The sequence below is a fragment of the Zingiber officinale genome, chromosome 9A (genome assembly GCF_018446385.1).
Source record: "Zingiber officinale cultivar Zhangliang chromosome 9A, Zo_v1.1, whole genome shotgun sequence".
NCBI lineage: Eukaryota > Viridiplantae > Streptophyta > Magnoliopsida > Zingiberales > Zingiberaceae > Zingiber > Zingiber officinale.
In genome coordinates this window covers 133,901,170-133,919,469 of record NC_056002.1, presented here as the reverse complement: position 1 = coordinate 133,919,469, position 18,300 = coordinate 133,901,170, and the positions used below count along the sequence as shown (strand labels likewise).

Below are 18,300 nucleotides of genomic sequence, written 5' to 3'. Positions count from 1 at the left end.
TTTTTCCATCTCGATAAAAGTTCAAGAATGCACTTGTGAAACATGTCATGGTTAAACATATGAGATATAACCCAGTTGACACTCAGAAAAATAAAGTAAAAGTCGTCTGCTTCAATCAACCGTGTAAATGGAGAGTAGTTGCCCGGGGGATATAGAGTTCATTATTACGAAATATATAAAGGAACACTAATGTGGCACCATTAGGGAAAGTGCTGATCATCAAGCATGCTCTTTATCCTTTGTAGCTTCTTTTGTTGAAGAACAATTTCTTGCTAATGAATAGTACAAGCCAAGTATGATTATAGCAGATATAAAAGCTAGGTTTGGAGTGATCATATCATACAGAAAAGCATACATAGCTTGAGAGTAAGCGATAAAGAAACTCGTTAGAGATTATGACCAAGCATATAGAGATCTTCCACTATATTTGTGTGAGTTAAGAGTCAGAGATCCTGAAACCTATGTGGCACTACACAGGAATGGGGATAATCAGTTCCAACGCTGTTTTGGGGGGGTTTTGGAGCTTGAAGAAGAGTATTCAGGTCTTATCTTCGTAAATTGATTGGAATTGATGTCATACGCCTAAGAGGCAAATATCCGGGTGTGTTGTTGATGGCTACATCAATTGATGCTAATGACAATGTCCTGCCAGTAGCCTTTGGAATCGCTGAAGTTGAATGTGGGTCTGCATGGGAGTGGTTTTTGGATTATACGAAGAGATTCTTCGATGTTGATCCAAAGTCAATGAGTATAGTATCAGATAGACATCGCGACATTATATCAGCAGTTAGGAAAGTCTACCCTACCGCCCATCATATTTTTTGTTGTCACCACATGTCTTGCAATATGGTAACAGATACTGGCAGTAGGTCAGGTTTGAGCTTGTTTTGGGCAGTAGCTCGAGCAAACACAACACTCCAATATGATCTCATAATGCAGTCCATGCTTGAAAAACATCCAGATGCTCATAAGTGGCTTCAGAACATTGACCCTAAAAGATGGGCTAATGCACACTTTAGTGGCAGAAGGTACACAATGCTAACAACCAATTGTGTAGAGAGTCTAAATGCTTTGTTCAAGGAGACGCGTGAACTTCCCATAAATAGGTTAATTGATAATACCAGAAGAAAGGTTGCTCAATGGTTCTTTAACCGTAGGGAGGAAGTGTTGAAATGGTATGTTGCGTTGACACCTTATTCTACCAAAGAAATAGAATCAAGGAGGGTGAAAGCTAGACGATATAAAGTCCACCCCTACTCTCAATCTGAAATGGAAGTAGAAACATGGGGTGCTTCATATATTGTTGATTTGGAGAGAAAATATTGTAACTGCGGGGAGTTTCAAATTTTAGGATTGTCTTGCTCACATGCAATTGGCGTCATTATTCACTGGAACATGGATACACTCCCATATTGTGAACATTATTTTCATTCACAGAATTGGAATGCGACATACATGGATCATATTTACCCTTGTCGAAGCAAGGAATTTTGGCCTAAAGGAGTAAACAATATTATAGTTTTATGTTCCCGTAGCCTTGTGCAGCCGGGTAGGCGAAAGAAGGCAAGGATCGAGTCGAAACATAATGGGAAGGTAAAAGTCAAATGCAACAGGTGCAAACAACTTGGCCATAATCGGAGGACCTGTAGAATGCCGCTAGCCCCTGGTTCTTGAATTAATTGTAAATTGGAGGAGTAGATCCATATGTTTTGTATGCAGTACATACATAGAATTGTAAGAAAAGCAGTTTTGGAAAGTGATGTTTCTGTTATATCATTTTTTGTAGTATTTATTTTATGATACAGTGGTATTGTAGGTATGAGAAGTGTCAACCATCACTTGCAAGGCATAATTAATACTTCACACCATATAGGTTTAGTATATCTTTGCATTTCAATTCAACAGGAAGGGGTTTGAAATTTCAAAGTAATGTAAATATGTTTTGAAATTTAAATGAGTTTAAACTCAGACAAAGGGATTATAGTCATCCTTAAAAAATAAGATTGGAGTCATTGAAAAAGAAAACAGGTCACTGTTCCGTGCCAACTAGCACGGAGCAATAACTTCTAATCTAGGGGGTATAAATTCGTTTTGATACCATGTATACCATCTCCCCACTCAGATCATCACAAGGAACTTGATTTCAAGTAAATCCAAGAAGGGGAGGGTCATCATTGGGTTTTGGTCAAAACCCACTGATGGACCTACACACATCTGATTTGACCCATTTTAGTTCGAGGGAGATTCTAGAATTGCAAGGACTCCAACAATGCTAGCAAATCATGATTTAAAGCTATATAGGTGTGGTAGGAAGTATTGAAAAAAAATTCAGCCACCGTTGGACCTGATATAAGAGCATATCAGGCCCAACGTGGGGCCTAATATTAAATCATTTCTTAAAACTTGATTCTATCTCCCCCTTTTATAAACTCAACATGTGCTTCCATGGTCCTTATAAATAAAATAAAATAAAATAACAGTTGAAGGTGTTACCATAGGATTTAAGTCTACAGCATGGTCATCAGTGGGTACTGTGACAACTAGCACAGAGTCATAACTTCGTTTCCAGGGTGTATAAATTCATTGTGACACTATATATACCATCTCCCCACCCATACCTTCACAGGGAAATCGATTTCAGGTAAATCCAAGTAGGGGAGAGCCATCAGTGGATTTTGGTTAAAACCCACTGATGGATCTACACACCTCTGATTTGACCCATTTCAGTGAGAATGGGATTCTGGAATTGCAAGGACTCTAACGGTGCTAGCAAATCATGATTTAAAGCTATATATGTGTGGTAGCAAGTGTTGAAAAGAAAAAGAAGAAAATTCAGCCACCGTTGGGCTTGATTTGAGAGCATATCAAGCCCAACTAGCACGGAGCCATAACTTAGTTTCCAAGGTGTATAAATTAGTTTTAACACCATATATACCATCTCCCCACCCATACCTTCATAGGGAACTTGATTTCAGGTAAATCCAAGTAGGGGAGGGCCATCAGTGAGTTTTGGTCAAAACCCACTGATGGACCTACACACCTTTGATTTGACCCATTTCAGTTCGAGTGGGATTCTAAAATTATAAGGACTCCAACAGTGCTAGAAAATCATGATTTAAAGCTATATATGTGTGGTAGGAAGTGTTGAAAAAAAAATCAGCCACCGTTGGGCCTGATATTAAAGAGTAATATTAGAAAATAATATTAATTAATCATACAAATAAATCGAGTCGAATAAATTTAAAATAAAATTATGGGATATCAGGCCCAACTTTCAATATGCAAAAACGCACTCTCTCCTGCTTCGGTCGTCATCTTCTTCTCGAAGGCATTCTACGTAGCTCCATTCGAGGCGTGACTCAACCGTCATCGGCGTTCTGGCATCGGTTTCGTACGTAGCTCCGTTGCTCATTTAGTGGTTCTTTCTTTAACAGTTTAACCTAGGGTTTGTGTTGCTGTTATGGCCATGTTAGAATAAGAGCATAGTCGTTATTACGGAATCTAAAACTTATTTTTCTGGGTGTGGTTATACGGTAGCTAGGTTCACAATGGCTACTGATCCTGTCTGAGAAGCCTGACAAAACGAAAAGCTGGGAGAAAACTCACTATTGATGAAGAATAATACCTATAGAATACCGATCCGAGAAACCCAAAGCAGATCTAGAAGAATAAAGTCACAGAATACCCTCCTTGCACGAAGATCCAAAGACGAAAGGAAGGCTTCAATGGAGAATACCGAGATCTGGAGCTTCCAAGGCTTCCTGCGCACAAGAGACCAACCAATACTATCGTCAGCAACCTAAGACCGGGGTGGGAATCCCTGGCTAGGCCCTCCGACGCTCAAGTCAGTGATCTCTCTTGGTGTGGAAGGAAAGAGGAAGAAGATGAACAGTAAATGAAATTAGGGTTTGCAATGTGTGATGGGTGTGAGCATGAGCATCGATCTATGCATACCTGGACAACGGAGAGGATTCCCCTTTTTATACTACTTCATATAACTTTCGTAGTCATGAAGTGGACCCCGGTTTGTTAAAGTTTGTTATGAGATGACGTAAGCCATGTGCTTATGGAAATAGCTTTTAAGGAATCTCTTTTGTACTCCAGATGTACCTTCTTTGTCGTCTAGTACCTGCAGAAGAGTCTAGAAACATTCTTTCCGCCAAATTAGTCAATCTGTTATACAATCACATAAGTTGTTTATGAACATTCTTGAAACATTTGTTCTCGTCCTATCTTCACTATGTTATAGACAACCCGATATTATACTATGATTTATATTGAACATAATTGAACTTAAGTTGGGCTGGTTATTCCTATTATTCAACATAGGTTCTATTATAAATTTCATAAAGCCTTGTATCTTTTCATACCCGGTCGGTCATATACACCCAACTGATACTAATCTGCGTTTGGATGTGCTAACTCAATCGGTTTTGACTTATCTATCTTACCATGTTTAAGTCCGACCGATATTAGTCTACTTCCTTAAGGTATTATCCCGGTCGAGCTTGCTCTACCCTTCTCAAGGTATATCCCGACTGACATTAGCCTATTTCCTTAAGGTATTATCCCGGTCGAGATTACTCTACCCTTCTCCAGGTATATCTCGACCGATATTAGTCTACTTCCTTAAGGTGTTATCCCGGTCGAGATTAGTCTATCCTTCTCAACATATTTCTCGATCGATATTGGCCAATTCTTATTAAGATATATCCCGGACGATATTAGTCTATCCTTCTCAAGGTATTTCTCGACCGATACTGGCCAATTCTTATTAAGTTATATACCGGACGATACTGACCTACTTTTCTCAAGGTATATATCGACCGACATTGATCTACTTTTTCTCCTTTTTCTCCCTCCTACTGGGGCCTCACTAAACCTAACTCATATCAGCTACAAAAGAGGCGTTGACCAGTGTGAGTGCTGATCGAGCAAGTTATCCAAGTTATGTCAACAGAGGAAGAACTAAAAGAATGAACTGGAAAAGTATCATTTGTCATTTCAGAAAATTTATTTCTTCCGTTCAACCGACTGTAGAACAAGAACAGAAGATTCGAGACACACCTTTTTTGTGGATCCTCGACCTCCCTAATAGTGCTTTTGTAAGAGCTCAGGTCCAAAATATATTTAATAATTGGGATCAGGTGGGAAAAAAACTTTATCTTCCATGGGAAGATACTCAAATTTACAAAGGTAGACGTGAGACTGATTCTTGGCCTACCCGACAATGGAGAGATACTTCGTCTCGATTTAAATGAGGCTTCCAGTGCACTGTACAAGGAGGCACAAAATTTTGAGCCTCAAATTTTGACATTTAAACTCTTTTTAGGATTTCATACAGCCGACCCCACCTAGTGGAAAAAGGCTTGGTTGTTGTTGTTGTTGTTGCTGTAAACTCTTTTTAGGTTTTTTTACTATTTTTGGTAATTTTTATTTTTAGAATATTTAGGATAATTTTCATATTTCTGGTTTTTTTTAGAGAAGATTTGTCTTGATCCATGTCCTGATTTAAGTTAAGATCGTTAAGTTAATTATTTTTCTTTTCAAGTTAAATACAAGATTTGATTTAGGATCCGATAATTATAATTATTATACTTTCTTTCCTTATTTGAGTGTTAAATTATTATCTATATAAGAGTCATGTTTAATATTAAAAGATTAACCTCTCAAATTTTAATAAAAAATTTCATTCTCAAAAATTCTCTTCTTATTTTTTTAATTTTCTCAATTTTCTTCTTCCACATGATAATCACTATTTTATTCGACATCATTATACCATTATCTGTCATGTCATCTTTATTCCTCAGCATCATGCAAAACACCAATACTACGAGCATACCTCCAATGTCATCTAAATTCACCAAAAGCTACTCTCTTTTTTTAATTCTCTTCTTTAATAAAAAAAAAATATTCTCCTTTTGAATATTGATACCTTATTCATTAGCTTAATGCTATCAACTTAAGAACTTGACTTTAGAAAACGTTTCTCTCTCATGATTGTTACTTGATAACAGTGATTAATTTATTTGATAACTCAAAATTTGTATCAAAATCTATCGAAATGATTGATTTTTAGGTAAAAATATTTTTCTAATTAAGAAGATTGTTAATTATTTATATCCCTAAAACTTAGTTCAAATCTTCTGTCCCTAATATCATCTGCCCCTGTGTTTCATTCATTACCCCAGCTCATCGTTGGCAGCTTCCGACTGTCGCCTCAATCAACACTATAACCCTTGAGAAAGGTGAACCCAAGGGGGTCGCCATCGGCACGATCGACGCCAGAATCCGACCGGATCTGAGCAAACTTTTTTCTGCCATCGATCTAAACCCCTGCTTAGATCCGGTCGAATTTCAACACCGATCGTGCCGATGGCGACTCCCTTGGGTTCACCTTCCCCAAGGGTTATAATGTTGATCGGGAAGGTGGCCTCCGGCAACCGGTAATGAATTAGGATAATGTATGAGATACGGGGTCAGAGAAATTTAGGAACATAAGATTTAAACTCAACTCCCTAAAACTTTAAGTTTTTTTCCTTCAAATTTTACTATTTTTTTATGGATTTCTAAATTTAGATTTTTCAAAGTCAATTTTTATAAATGTAACTCTCTTTGATTTTTTTTAATCTCCAAGGACTTTAAGCTATCAAACTACCAACATGGTACACCAGTCATGCTCTTGAGCTACTTAGTGCTTCTCGTCCCGTGATCCTTAGGATGTTCTATTCCATTATTCTTTGATTTCTTCTCATCTCTTAGCCATCAAGGGTGTCATTTTTTAAGCTCCATGTATGTTTTTATAAATATTTTACCCAGTCAAACACACATCAAATTGCAATACAAGACTTAACTTAAAATTTTTTACTCCAAGATCAAAATCTAAGGTCGAACTCAATCAATCGGGCACGACTGCCCCCAACAAATAACTCATTAACTTGTGTATACTTGGTCTTCTCTTTCACTCATGCAAGGCCAAATAAAATTTCATTAATTAGTTCGCATGAGATGTTTGCGTATTTCTTCATGTTAGAGCTGTTGGGTGCTACTTGGAATTCTATTTTGTCTCTCCTATACAAAATTTTGTACAAGCACAGAACTTTTCCTACTAACTCATGTGTTAGTAGGAAGAGGGGAGAATCGGCCACACAAGGAGAAGAAGAGGAAGAGGTGCCGGCCCTAAGGGAGCAAGGGAATTATGGAGATGTGTTCTTCCCATAAGGCACCCTCTATCCCTCTTTTATAATCCTTGGTAATGGCTAAAAAGGAAATTTTAACAATTAATTAAAATCTTTCTTTTAAATTTCCTATTGTAGATGATTACAAAAGGAAAGTTTAAAAATTAAAATCTCTCTTTTAAACATTGTAGATGACTACAAAAAAAGAAAAGATTTTAAAATTAAAACTTCTCTTTGAAATCATGGATACAAAAAAGGAAAGTTTTATCAAAATTAAAATCTCTCTTTTTAAACCATTATAGATGGCAACAAGAAAAGAAAGATTTTAAAATTTAAAACTCTCTTTTAAAACCATGTGGATGCTTTCAAAAAAGGAAAGTTTTTAAAATTTAAAATCTCTCTTTTAAATCTTTGTAGATGACTAAAAAAGAAATATTTTAAAAATTAAAAAACACTTTTAATTCCTTTGGTCGGCCCCTTGCTTGGGCACTAAGCAAGGGGTTGTGGTCGACCACATCTTGGACACCAAGATGAGCTTGGCCAACCCATTACTTGGGTAAGAATCTGAGCTTGGGTAGATACAAGGCTTTTAATAAAGAGGCTACAACAGGGGCACAGAGGAGGAATTGGTTTTGACCTCTTAATGAGTTTGAACTTCCTGTGTTCGACCCGAATACCCAACTCAAGTTCATCAATAATAGCTCATACCACTAAAGAGTTATTATTGAATTACCGTACCAATCCCATATTACATTATGGGCTCTTTCTTATCATGAGTGCATTAATCTCCCTGTGTTTAAGATATCGAATGCCCATTAATTAAATGAGTTACTGACAACTCACTTAATTAATATCTAGCTCCAAGAGTAGTATCACTCAACTTCATTGTCATGTCAGACTAAGTCCACCTGCAGAGTTTACATGACAATCTTTATGAGCTCCTCAAGAGGATATCATCAACCTAGATAACTAGGACACAGTTTCCTTCTATAATCAACAACATACCATATAAATAATATCATTTCTCAATTTATCGGGCCTATTGATTTAACGAATAAATATCACCCATTGATAAATTAAAGAAATAAATACTAAGTATATGTGTTTGTTATTATATCAGGATTAAGAGTACACACATCCATAATAACAAAAGTTTTGTTCTTTTATGCAGTCAATATAAAAGGAACAACCTCAAATGGTTATGCTCAATACACACATAGTGTACTAGTGTAATTTTATAGTCAAGATAAACTAATACCGAATTATACTACAATCATTCTAATGGTTCGTCTAAATCCATCTTGGTTGTGAGCTACTATTTATAATTTATAAGGAATTGATAACATGATCTTCTATATGACACCACACACCATATTATCTACAATATAAATTAAATAGACAACTGCATTTAACTAAATACAATCATTTGACCAATATAATTCTCACTTGAAATAAATGTTCATACAAAAAATTAAATATTTAGTTTACATCCTAATAAGATTATGTAAGCACAACATAAATAAACAAACAAAAGTAAAACATCGTTATATCAAAATCTCTGAAAACACTTTAAAGTATCGTTGCGCCAACATGGGCCACACGAGTGGTATACACCACGAGATGAGATCCTCTGTCCCGAAAATACCGTGTCCCCATGTCCCAGCGTCGATCGGACGGTAATAATATTTTCATGATGTACACTGCATTCTTGAGATATGATTTAATCCGTCCGATCAGCGCTGGGACATGGGGACATAACATTTTAGGGACAGAGGATCTCATCTCATACACCACATGGTGCATCTCGAGAATGTCACTAGATGATATAAGCTTTTATGCAACCTTCCTATCATATGGTTCCACCTACCGTGAGCTACGTTATAGTAGAAACCACTTAGAATACAACTAAGTCCGTAAAATCGTCATCCTCATATTTATGATAAAGGCCACTTCTCCAAGATGAAGTGTACTCCTCTAAATAAATCGAGTATATTTGTGCCTACCAAGTAAAAGAGCCTCTACAACAACAAAAAAAACAAAAAAAAAAAAAATCAAATTGATTAAGCAACAAGGTAAGAAAAGTTTATGCCAAGTAACCGTTATTTTAAGATCTCCTCTTCAACCCTTACCAAACACTACTTATCAATGTCATATTACTACCACCAAAAGGGAACAATTCCAATAAAATTTATGCTCGAATATTCTTAAGTCTCAATCCTCCGCAGTTCAAAAGTTAGTGCGTCTAAGAGGAATCACTTGAATTACAAGACTCCAAAGGAATGATAAAATAGAACACTCAGACCTATTCTACAAATGTAACTAGTCTATAATGAAAAGTACATAAAACGATATTGATGACGCCCGTCGTGCACAGCTCCTATTCCGCATTGAATGAGAATGAATGAAAGGGACAGAAGATGAATACTTAGAAGTCACCTCCCCTCTTCCATCCTTATTTCCATATTTATATAGGTAAGATACATATTGATTGTAGCTGAAGAACACCAATAGTACTCCATGCAGTCCACCGTACAATCTTCATAGACAGTTTTAGAAATGAAAGTACAATCTGTATAAAAAGATGTCTTACAAGAGCTTCATACAACTAAATACATACTGTTTGAGTGAGACTCACTCACCATTGCTAGCGTTTTGAGAATTTCAAATTCGAAGATGACAGTTCCCGTTTCATCTATCTCCCCGGCCACCTGGCCTCGTTGATTCTATTGTTGTCAACGATTTCGTTACCGCCTCAAATGGTCCTGCTGGTTCAGATCCGAGTATCGAATTGAGTGACGGCAGTTCAGATCCGGTCCAAAGGGTGCTCCCTTTGGTGGAGATGGATGGTCTCCACTCGTAAAATAGGTGGGAACCATCTATTCCTACCAATACATGTAAAGGGAGGGGAGGGCAAAAAGTGGTCCGGAGGATCTCCTCTCGACGAGTAGCAACGTTCTTGGTTCTACAGTTTGCATTTCCTTCTCAATCGACAACCACATCAATGCCGACCCTTTGATTGTCTTTCAGCCTCCATGCCCCTCGACATTGCCAACCCTATCGTCATCTCATGTCCTTGAAGAGTGCATCTGCCGCCCTCCTCTCGTAGAGAACAAAAGAGAAATTGACAAATGAAGATCTAGATTTTATCAGTTTTATTCAATAACAAATTATAATCTTCAAAAAAATTAATCAGAAGGTTTATATAGATCCAAAAATCTAATTTATAAAATAAAATATCAAAAATATCCTAAATATAAAAATTATAAATTATAAAAAATAATAAAAAAGATGCTCTAAACATTTTAAATGATATTTTTTGGATTTAAATTTTAGCCGGTTACGAATTCCATCCGATAATAAATCTAGGTATCTGAACGAATTTCGATTAAACAAATTATCATCTCATTCTAATTTCTGATTCAAAAATTACGACAACTAAGACTGGGATAGTTAGTTAGTCATGCATCATGCTCTGCCCCTAAATTCTCAAAGTTCGATGCATATTCGGTATTTACTTCAAACATTTTCTCCAAAGCAATATGTGCACCCAAACTTGGTGTCAAAATCTGTAAACATAATTTTTTTTTTTTTTAAAGAACTACAGCATTATATATTTGTAAGAACGAGGAAAATTTAAAAAAATATACAATAGCCAAGAAAGAAGCTAAGAAAGTAGTGAGTGAAGCAAAAAATGAAACTTTTGAACGGTTATATCAAAAATTGGATACAAAAGAAGGGGAAAAAGATATTTATAGAATAGCTAAAGCGAGAGAAAGAAAAACAAGAGATCTTAGCCAAATAAAATGTATTAAAGATGAATGTAATAGGATATTAGTAAGCGATGAAGAAATAAAAGAGCGGTGGAAGAGGTATTTTCATCAACTTTTTAATGAAGGTTTAGGAGACCAACTTAACTTAGGTAATTTAATTAGGTCAAATGAGCATCGAAATTTTAATTTTTATCGTAAAATTCAAACTTCAGAAGTAAAACAAGTTTTAAATGAGATGCACAATGGAAAAGCCGTTGGACCAGATGATATTCCGATAGAGGTATGGAAGTGCTTAGGGAAACAAGGTATTGAATGGCTTACAAAATTATTTAACATGATATTGAAAACGAAAAAAATGCCTGATCAATGGAGGATAAGTACTCTAGTTCCCTTATATAAGAATAAGGGAGACGTACAAAATTGTGCAAACTATAGGGGTATTAAACTAATGAGTCATACTATGAAACTTTGGGAAAAAGATTAAGGAAGGAGACCATAGTGACAGAAAATCAATTTGGGTTCATGCCTGGAAGGTCGACAATAGAAGCTATACATCTTCTTAGACAATTAATTGAAAAATATCGAGAGCAAAGACAAGATCTACACATGGTATTCATTGACTTAGAAAAGGCATATGATAGAGTCCCAAGAGAAATTATATGGAGAATTTTAGAAAAGAGAGGTGTTAGCGTAACATATATTGAACTAATTAAGGATATGTATGAGGATGTAACGACCAGAGTAAAGACTTCAGGCGGAGTAACTGAAGCATTTCCAATAAAGATAGGGTTACATCAAGGATCAACTCTAAGTCCCTATCTTTTTACATTAATTATGGACGAACTCACTGCACACATTCAAGACACAGTATTGTGGTGCATGTTGTTTGTAGATGATATTATTTTGGTAGATGAGACACATGGAGGAGTAAATGCTAAGCTAGAATCTTGGAGGAAACACTAGAAGGGAAAGGTTTTAAGCTTAGTAGATTAAAGACGGAATATATGGAATTTAAGTTTAGCAATATTAGAAGTAATGAAACAATTGTTAAGATAGGAGAGGACGAGTTGCCTGGAACCGAGAAATTTAAATATTTAGGATCATTTTTACAAAATGATGGAGGGATTGAGAGAGATGTCTTACATAGAATACAAGCAGGATGGGTGAAATGGAGGGGAGCGTCGAGTGTTTTATGTGACCGTAAAGTACCTCTTAAACTTAAAGGTAAGTTCTATAAAACCGCAGTTAGACCTGCTATGTTATATGGAGTTGAATGTTGGGCTATGACTCGAGCACATGAGCAGAAGATGAGAGTTGCAGAGATGAGGATGTTAAGGTGGATGTGTGGACATACGAGGATGGACAAAATAAGAAATGAGAGCATTAGAGAGAAAGTAGGAGTTGCATCTATTGAGGAAAAACTCAGAGAGACACGTTTAAGATGGTACGGACATGTACTTAGACGACCAATAAATGCTCCAGTTAGGCGATGTGAAACTATGATAAACATGCATATAAAACGAGGAAGAGGAAGACCAAAAAAGACTTGGTTAGCAACAATAAAACAAGATAAAATTTATTTAAATATAGTTGATGATATAATAGGAGATAGAGCTCAATGGCGTAAAAGGATTCATACAGCCGACCCCACTTAGTGGGAAAAGGCTTGGTTGTTGTTGTTGTTGTTGTTGTTGTTGTAAAGAACTACAGCATTCAAACAATAAGCTTATAATATTTTGAATTACGACAACTATTTGATCAGTCAGCATTCACAAGTTTATTCTAAAATACAAGACAAGAAAATAGAAGACAAGAAAATACAAAACAAGAGGAAATGACGATGATACCTGCTGATTCGCATTACTATGCTGAACGATGGCGCATGTACTTCATAGAGAGCTCCGGTATTTATAGCTGGTTGGCTTTGGGTTATTATTTTACATCCATTCTAGCTCCTAATTGTCACTGCATTAACAACCAGATAGAAAAAATGAGTTACTTTGTCAAAGGGAAAAAAAAAATTGAATCATTTCAGAATAAAAGCAAAAACAAGTTACACTTGTAGAAGTTTGTTAAAATAGCATCTGAAGATTTGACAACTCTGATAGCAGAAATAAACGTTGCTATCGAATACGTGCTGAAAGATCAATCTCCTTGTAGCTTTTAATATGAATCACTATCTCAGTATTATTTCTCTAGGCACTAATTTCTTGAAGCAAAGTATTGGGCGGCGAAACCAATGAATTGCAAATGTATAATTACTCTACTGAAGAAAATAAATAGTATCGTGATTTTACCTCCACCACCAAGTGTCTTAATGATGTGGAATAAGCCATGACTTCTTAATCTCTGTCAAGTGTCTTACCAACTGCTGCTCCAGTGCCGGATCACAGCCTTTAAATTCTAGATCTGTGAGGGAAGGAGGTAACCCCTTCTCTGGCAGAGACTGAATTTGTGGGCAATTATATATCCCCAAAAACCGAAGGGACTTAAGCGTGTACAATTTTGCTGGCAGGGATTGTAGATTCTTGCAATCAGAGAAACAAAAGAAATGGAGAGATGTCAAGCTTTGCAGTGACTTCTGATCTTCCCCCTCAAACATCGCCGCTTCACGAGAGGATGAGATTGTAAGTTCAGAGACAGATGATAATGAATTTTTAATGATAGGTTGTTTCATAAACGCTGTGTCATCAATCTCTAACTTCCACAGTGGCAATTTCTTTGTTTGTGGAAGTAGAAGCTTAGGACATCCTCTCATCTGCAAGACGTCCACATTTTTTATTGGTAGCTCTTCTACTGATCTCAACTCATTGCAATTCTGGATTTCTAGACAAGTCAATCTAAGCGATGGTTCTACTGGCAAAGCAACTAGAGTGGGACATTTGCTTATCGACAAGAAAGTCAACGAGGTAAGGTTATGCAGGCAGCCAGGCAGTGATTTGGAAAGATTTCCACAATCAGACAAACATAGTTTTTCAATTGATGGCGGGAGTTGGAAATCAATGTACTCATCTGGTGTCATGCCCATGAGCTTCGGGCACTCCTTTATTGACAATGAACATAAAGAGGCGAGTTCTTTCAACCTTTTGACTGACACCCACGACAATCGTTCACATTTTTTTAGATCAATCGCCTTTAGATGGTGTGATAGTAACCCTGGTTCTAGACTTGTCAAATTTGGACAATTCTGAATGGACAAATACGTAAGAGATGCAGAATTAGTTGTACTGCTACCTTCATCAAATGCTTTCCAGAATCTTGGACAATCTACCAGCCCAACGTTATTTAATTGTAATACTTGTATTGAAGGAGGAAGGGGAGGTAACATCTGCAGCTTTTGGCAATTTGAAATATCAAGATCCACCAAGCAGGGAAATAGATGGTGTGGTAGTAATACTTGATCTAGACTTGTCAAATTTGGACAATTCTGAATGGACAAATACGTAAGAGATGCAGAATTAGTTGTACTGCTACCTTCATCAAATGCTTTCCAGAATCTTGGACAATCTACCAGCCCAACGTTATTTAATTGTAATACTTGTATTGAAGGAGGAAGGGGAGGTAACATCTGCAGCTTTTGGCAATTTGAAATATAAAGATCCTTCAAGCAGGGAAATAGATGGTGTGGTAGTAATACTTGATCTAGACTTGTCAAATTTGGACAATTCTGAATGGACAAATACGTAAGAGATACAGAAGTAGTTGTGCTGCTACATTCATCAAATGCTTTCCAGAATCTTGGACAATATACCAGCCCAACGTTATTTAATTTTAATTGTTGTAATGAAGGAGGAAGGGGAGGTAACATCTGCAGCTTTTGGCAATTTGAAATATCAAAATCCTCCAAACAGGGAAATAGATTTCTATCATCGGAGCCATAGAACTCTTCCCATGCCGGCATTTCTGTGAAACGGAGAGTACGTAGTCTAGGAAAGCAACGGCCTTCCTCTGTCATGGCAAAGAATTTATCACCTATCTTCTTCACTCCCAGCAAACTCTGAATGCAAATATACGTCAGGCATGGAAGTTGTCCAAGATTTGGGAGATCCTCCAACATGGTAATACCCTCTAGTACCAAATTTTCTAGTTGGGAGAAGAACTTGCAGACTTTGGGATCGAACAATTTGTGTGTATTTTTAGTCTGGACTGGAGTTCTCACAAGGGAGAGGGACTTTAACTGTGATAGTTGCCCAATAGCTGACAGATCGTTCCACCTTTTACAATTTTCAAGATGGAGAGATTCCAATCTAGAATATACTTGTTTGTGTAGCCAATTGGGAGGTCTAGCTCCATTATATCCTCTGATTGTCAGCCTTTGTAGGTTGTGATGCGGCTGGAGACCTTCAAGCACCTGTTCTGAGATGTGTAAATTAATGTCTGAATCGGATTCTTGCATAGATGTCCATTCTAGCACCAACTCATCGAGGTGTTCTTTACTCTTCAAACTAGCAATATTTGCTTCATCCTTGTTCTCCACATTCTCAAGATTAGTTATACGTAGTTTTCCCCGGAGCTGTTTCAAACCGTTTAATTCAGGAAGTTTGTGTCCATTATACTTTGTCACTTTGAAATCATATAAATTTTGAAGAGAAGTAAGCTTCCCGACCTCTGTTATCTTGGGAATAAATCTACCTGCTCCATCAAGCTTCCTCAAGTTGATCAATTTCGTCATGCCATGTGGGAGACCTTCTAAGTTAGAACAATAATATAATTTCAATGTCTGCAAATTGTACAAGTCGCATAATGACTCAGGCAACCTTTGAAAATTATTTTTAGATAAGTCAAGATAGCGGAGATGTATCAACTTGCCAATACTATCAGGTAGTTCTTTCAAAGAACAATTCTGCAAGACAAGCACATGAATATTTTTAAATCTTTCCAAAACACTGCAATCAAAATTAAAACTCATGCTAGTGAATCCCCTTAACAACAAAGTCCGTAATTTATTGCAATGAGAGAATTCTGTTAAAAGTCTGGTCCCAATACCTTCTTCATCTTTGTATATTGAAAGATGACGAATGGTGCTAGGAATGTCATGGAACTTGCCTTTTTCAATCCTATAAGATTCACCCACAGATATGAATTCTGCAAGATCATGTATGAGGTCATGCATGATAAATCCTATACGCTTTGACCCTTGAATGAATGACCTGTTAACTAACTCATGAAAGTAGTTGCTTCCTAGCTCCTCCATTCTGGTACTTCCTTGAGGCACTATAAATCCTTCTGCCATCCAAATACCGATCAACTCAGATTCAGAAAACTTGTAATCTTTAGGAAACAAGGAGCAAAATGCAAAGCATTGCTTAAGATGAGGAGGGAGATGTTGATAGCTCAGTTGTAGCACTGGCATAATCCCATTTTCTTCTTGGGGAAGCTGCCATATTTCACTATCTAAAATGCTTTCCCAGTATTGCTCATCCAATTTCACGCTCAACAACCCTCCTAGAGTCTTTGCTGCAAGCGGCAATCCCTTGAGCTTGCAAGTCATCTTCTTCGCCATGGCTTCCATATGAGGATGATGAGCACCACTATGTGAACAACCAAATGCACATTTCTTGAAAAAATCCCAGAAGCTCTCCACGTCAAGACCTTGCAGATGAATGGCATCCGCATCACTGACCATATCAGCAATCTTCCTAGAGCGAGTTGTTACCAATATCTTGCTACCGGGCTTTCCAGACCTCAATGGCGCACAGAGGCTCTCCCATTTGTGTCTGTCCTCGTTCCACACATCGTCCAATACAAGAAGAAATCTCTCTGGCGTGATCTTCTCATTGACAATCTTTTGAAGAGTATCTAAATTCGTGAGATCACACTTCTCCGTTGTTGCACACTCTATAATCTCTCTGGTCAGCCTATCTGTGCAGAAATTTTCAGAAACACAGACCCAAATTCTGAGCTTAAAGTATTCTTTTACACTACTGTCATTGAAAACCTCCTGAGCCAGAGTGGTCTTCCCAATCCCTCCCATACCATAAATAGATAAAACAGAGACTCCACTTTGGCCAAATTCAGATGCAACTGCTGGTTTAAACAACAAATCCTTGAGTTCTTGCAGCTCTTTGTCTCTGCCAAACAATTGAGGTTCAGTTGAAAAGGAGCTCGTTTGCCGGCTCGCCGGGGACACTAATTGTTTATTTCCTCTATCATCTTCTGCGGCTAGCGAACTGTAAATTTCCTCGAGAGCAGCTGAGTAGTCATCTAAACTCCCCTTTATTTTCCTGATTTTCTGCACATTATTATTATCATCATCATCATCTCCTTTTCTGAAAAGGCCACTGGTACAACTTGCAATTGAAGTTTTTGTCCTTTTGCTTGGAGGGGGAGCAGAGTAGGAGGAAGACGATGCTCGTTTACCAGCCTCATCTCCTTGCTGCTCGATCTGCTGCTTCAGAATTCTGTATTGGAATTCATCCAGTAAGTCATCAGCATCATAAGCAGCATTCTTGAGGTCTATCAGCAAGTCCTTAACTCTCTGCTGCAGGAACTCATCTTTTAGCCACAAGTTCTCGATGGTGCTGATCTTCAGCCTGGCGTTGGCGAGAGAATCCTTCAGCTTCTTGAGGTCATCTTCAACTCCATGCTGCTCACCGAACTGTTGAACAGCGTGATTGACGGCCTTCCCGACCAAGGCACCCACGATGCTCTCCGCGAGCCATCCAAAGGCTGTCAGCGCGAACCTCCCAATCATGATTTGTAGCTGTTTGATGCTTCCTTCTTCCTTGGGAAACAAAGAAGACAAGTTTACAAACAAAGCGTACTGAGAAAAGAATGGAGAGGAAGGCCTCACTTACAAGTCAAGATACTTTGTTCACACCACAAATTGTATTTGTCCTGCAGTGGCTGTTGATGGTATAATATTGGAGAGGAAGGGGAGAGGAAAGCACTGAGAAAAAGCCTCACAAGTCAAGAAACTTTTCTTGTTCACCACACAAATTGTATTTGTCTTGCAGTGGCTGTTAACGGTTCAATTATTGGAGAGGAAGCGAAGGGGAAGCTACAATTATTGGAGCAAAATAATCCATATAATAAAAATTTTATAAAAAATTCTCAAACTGAATTCCAATTCGAACGCAATCTAAAAATTTAAAATCCAAATCCAAATCTAAATAATCCGACTAATCCAAATAGTTCAATTAAAAAAATTACTATTTTTCTATACATTTTTATTTTTATATTAATTTTTCATCATTATTACATTAATCATTATTCTTTGATATAAAAAATTATTTTAATTTTAAAATAAAATTTAATTTAATCCTAAAAAATTCTTGTAGATCCGTTCGGGTTAATTTGAATCCGATCTAATTCTAGCATAATCTAAAAGCTCCATGATACAACGGTAACGG

At 37.1% G+C, this 18,300-nt stretch overlaps 1 protein-coding gene across 5 annotated transcripts; it reads right to left on the bottom strand.

The window, feature by feature from the left end:
* Positions 1-9,600: 9,600 nt before the first annotated feature.
* LOC122020438 (putative disease resistance protein RGA3) lies at positions 9,601-17,882 on the bottom strand. 5 transcript variants are annotated; one of them, XM_042578364.1, is made up of 4 exons: positions 17,746-17,882; positions 13,246-17,668; positions 12,796-12,913; positions 9,601-10,314 (listed from the first exon to the last, which is right to left on the bottom strand). In XM_042578364.1, exon 2 carries the CDS (start codon positions 17,640-17,642, stop codon positions 13,263-13,265), a length of 4,380 nt encoding a protein of 1,459 aa, XP_042434298.1. In that variant the 5' UTR covers positions 17,643-17,668; positions 17,746-17,882; the 3' UTR covers positions 9,601-10,314; positions 12,796-12,913; positions 13,246-13,262. The 5 variants fall into 5 exon arrangements, with proteins under 5 accessions (XP_042434298.1, XP_042434297.1, XP_042434296.1 ...); XM_042578363.1 differs by having other exon boundaries at positions 13,246-17,672; positions 17,746-17,878; XM_042578362.1 differs by having other exon boundaries at positions 13,246-17,788.
* Positions 17,883-18,300: the final 418 nt, after the last annotated feature.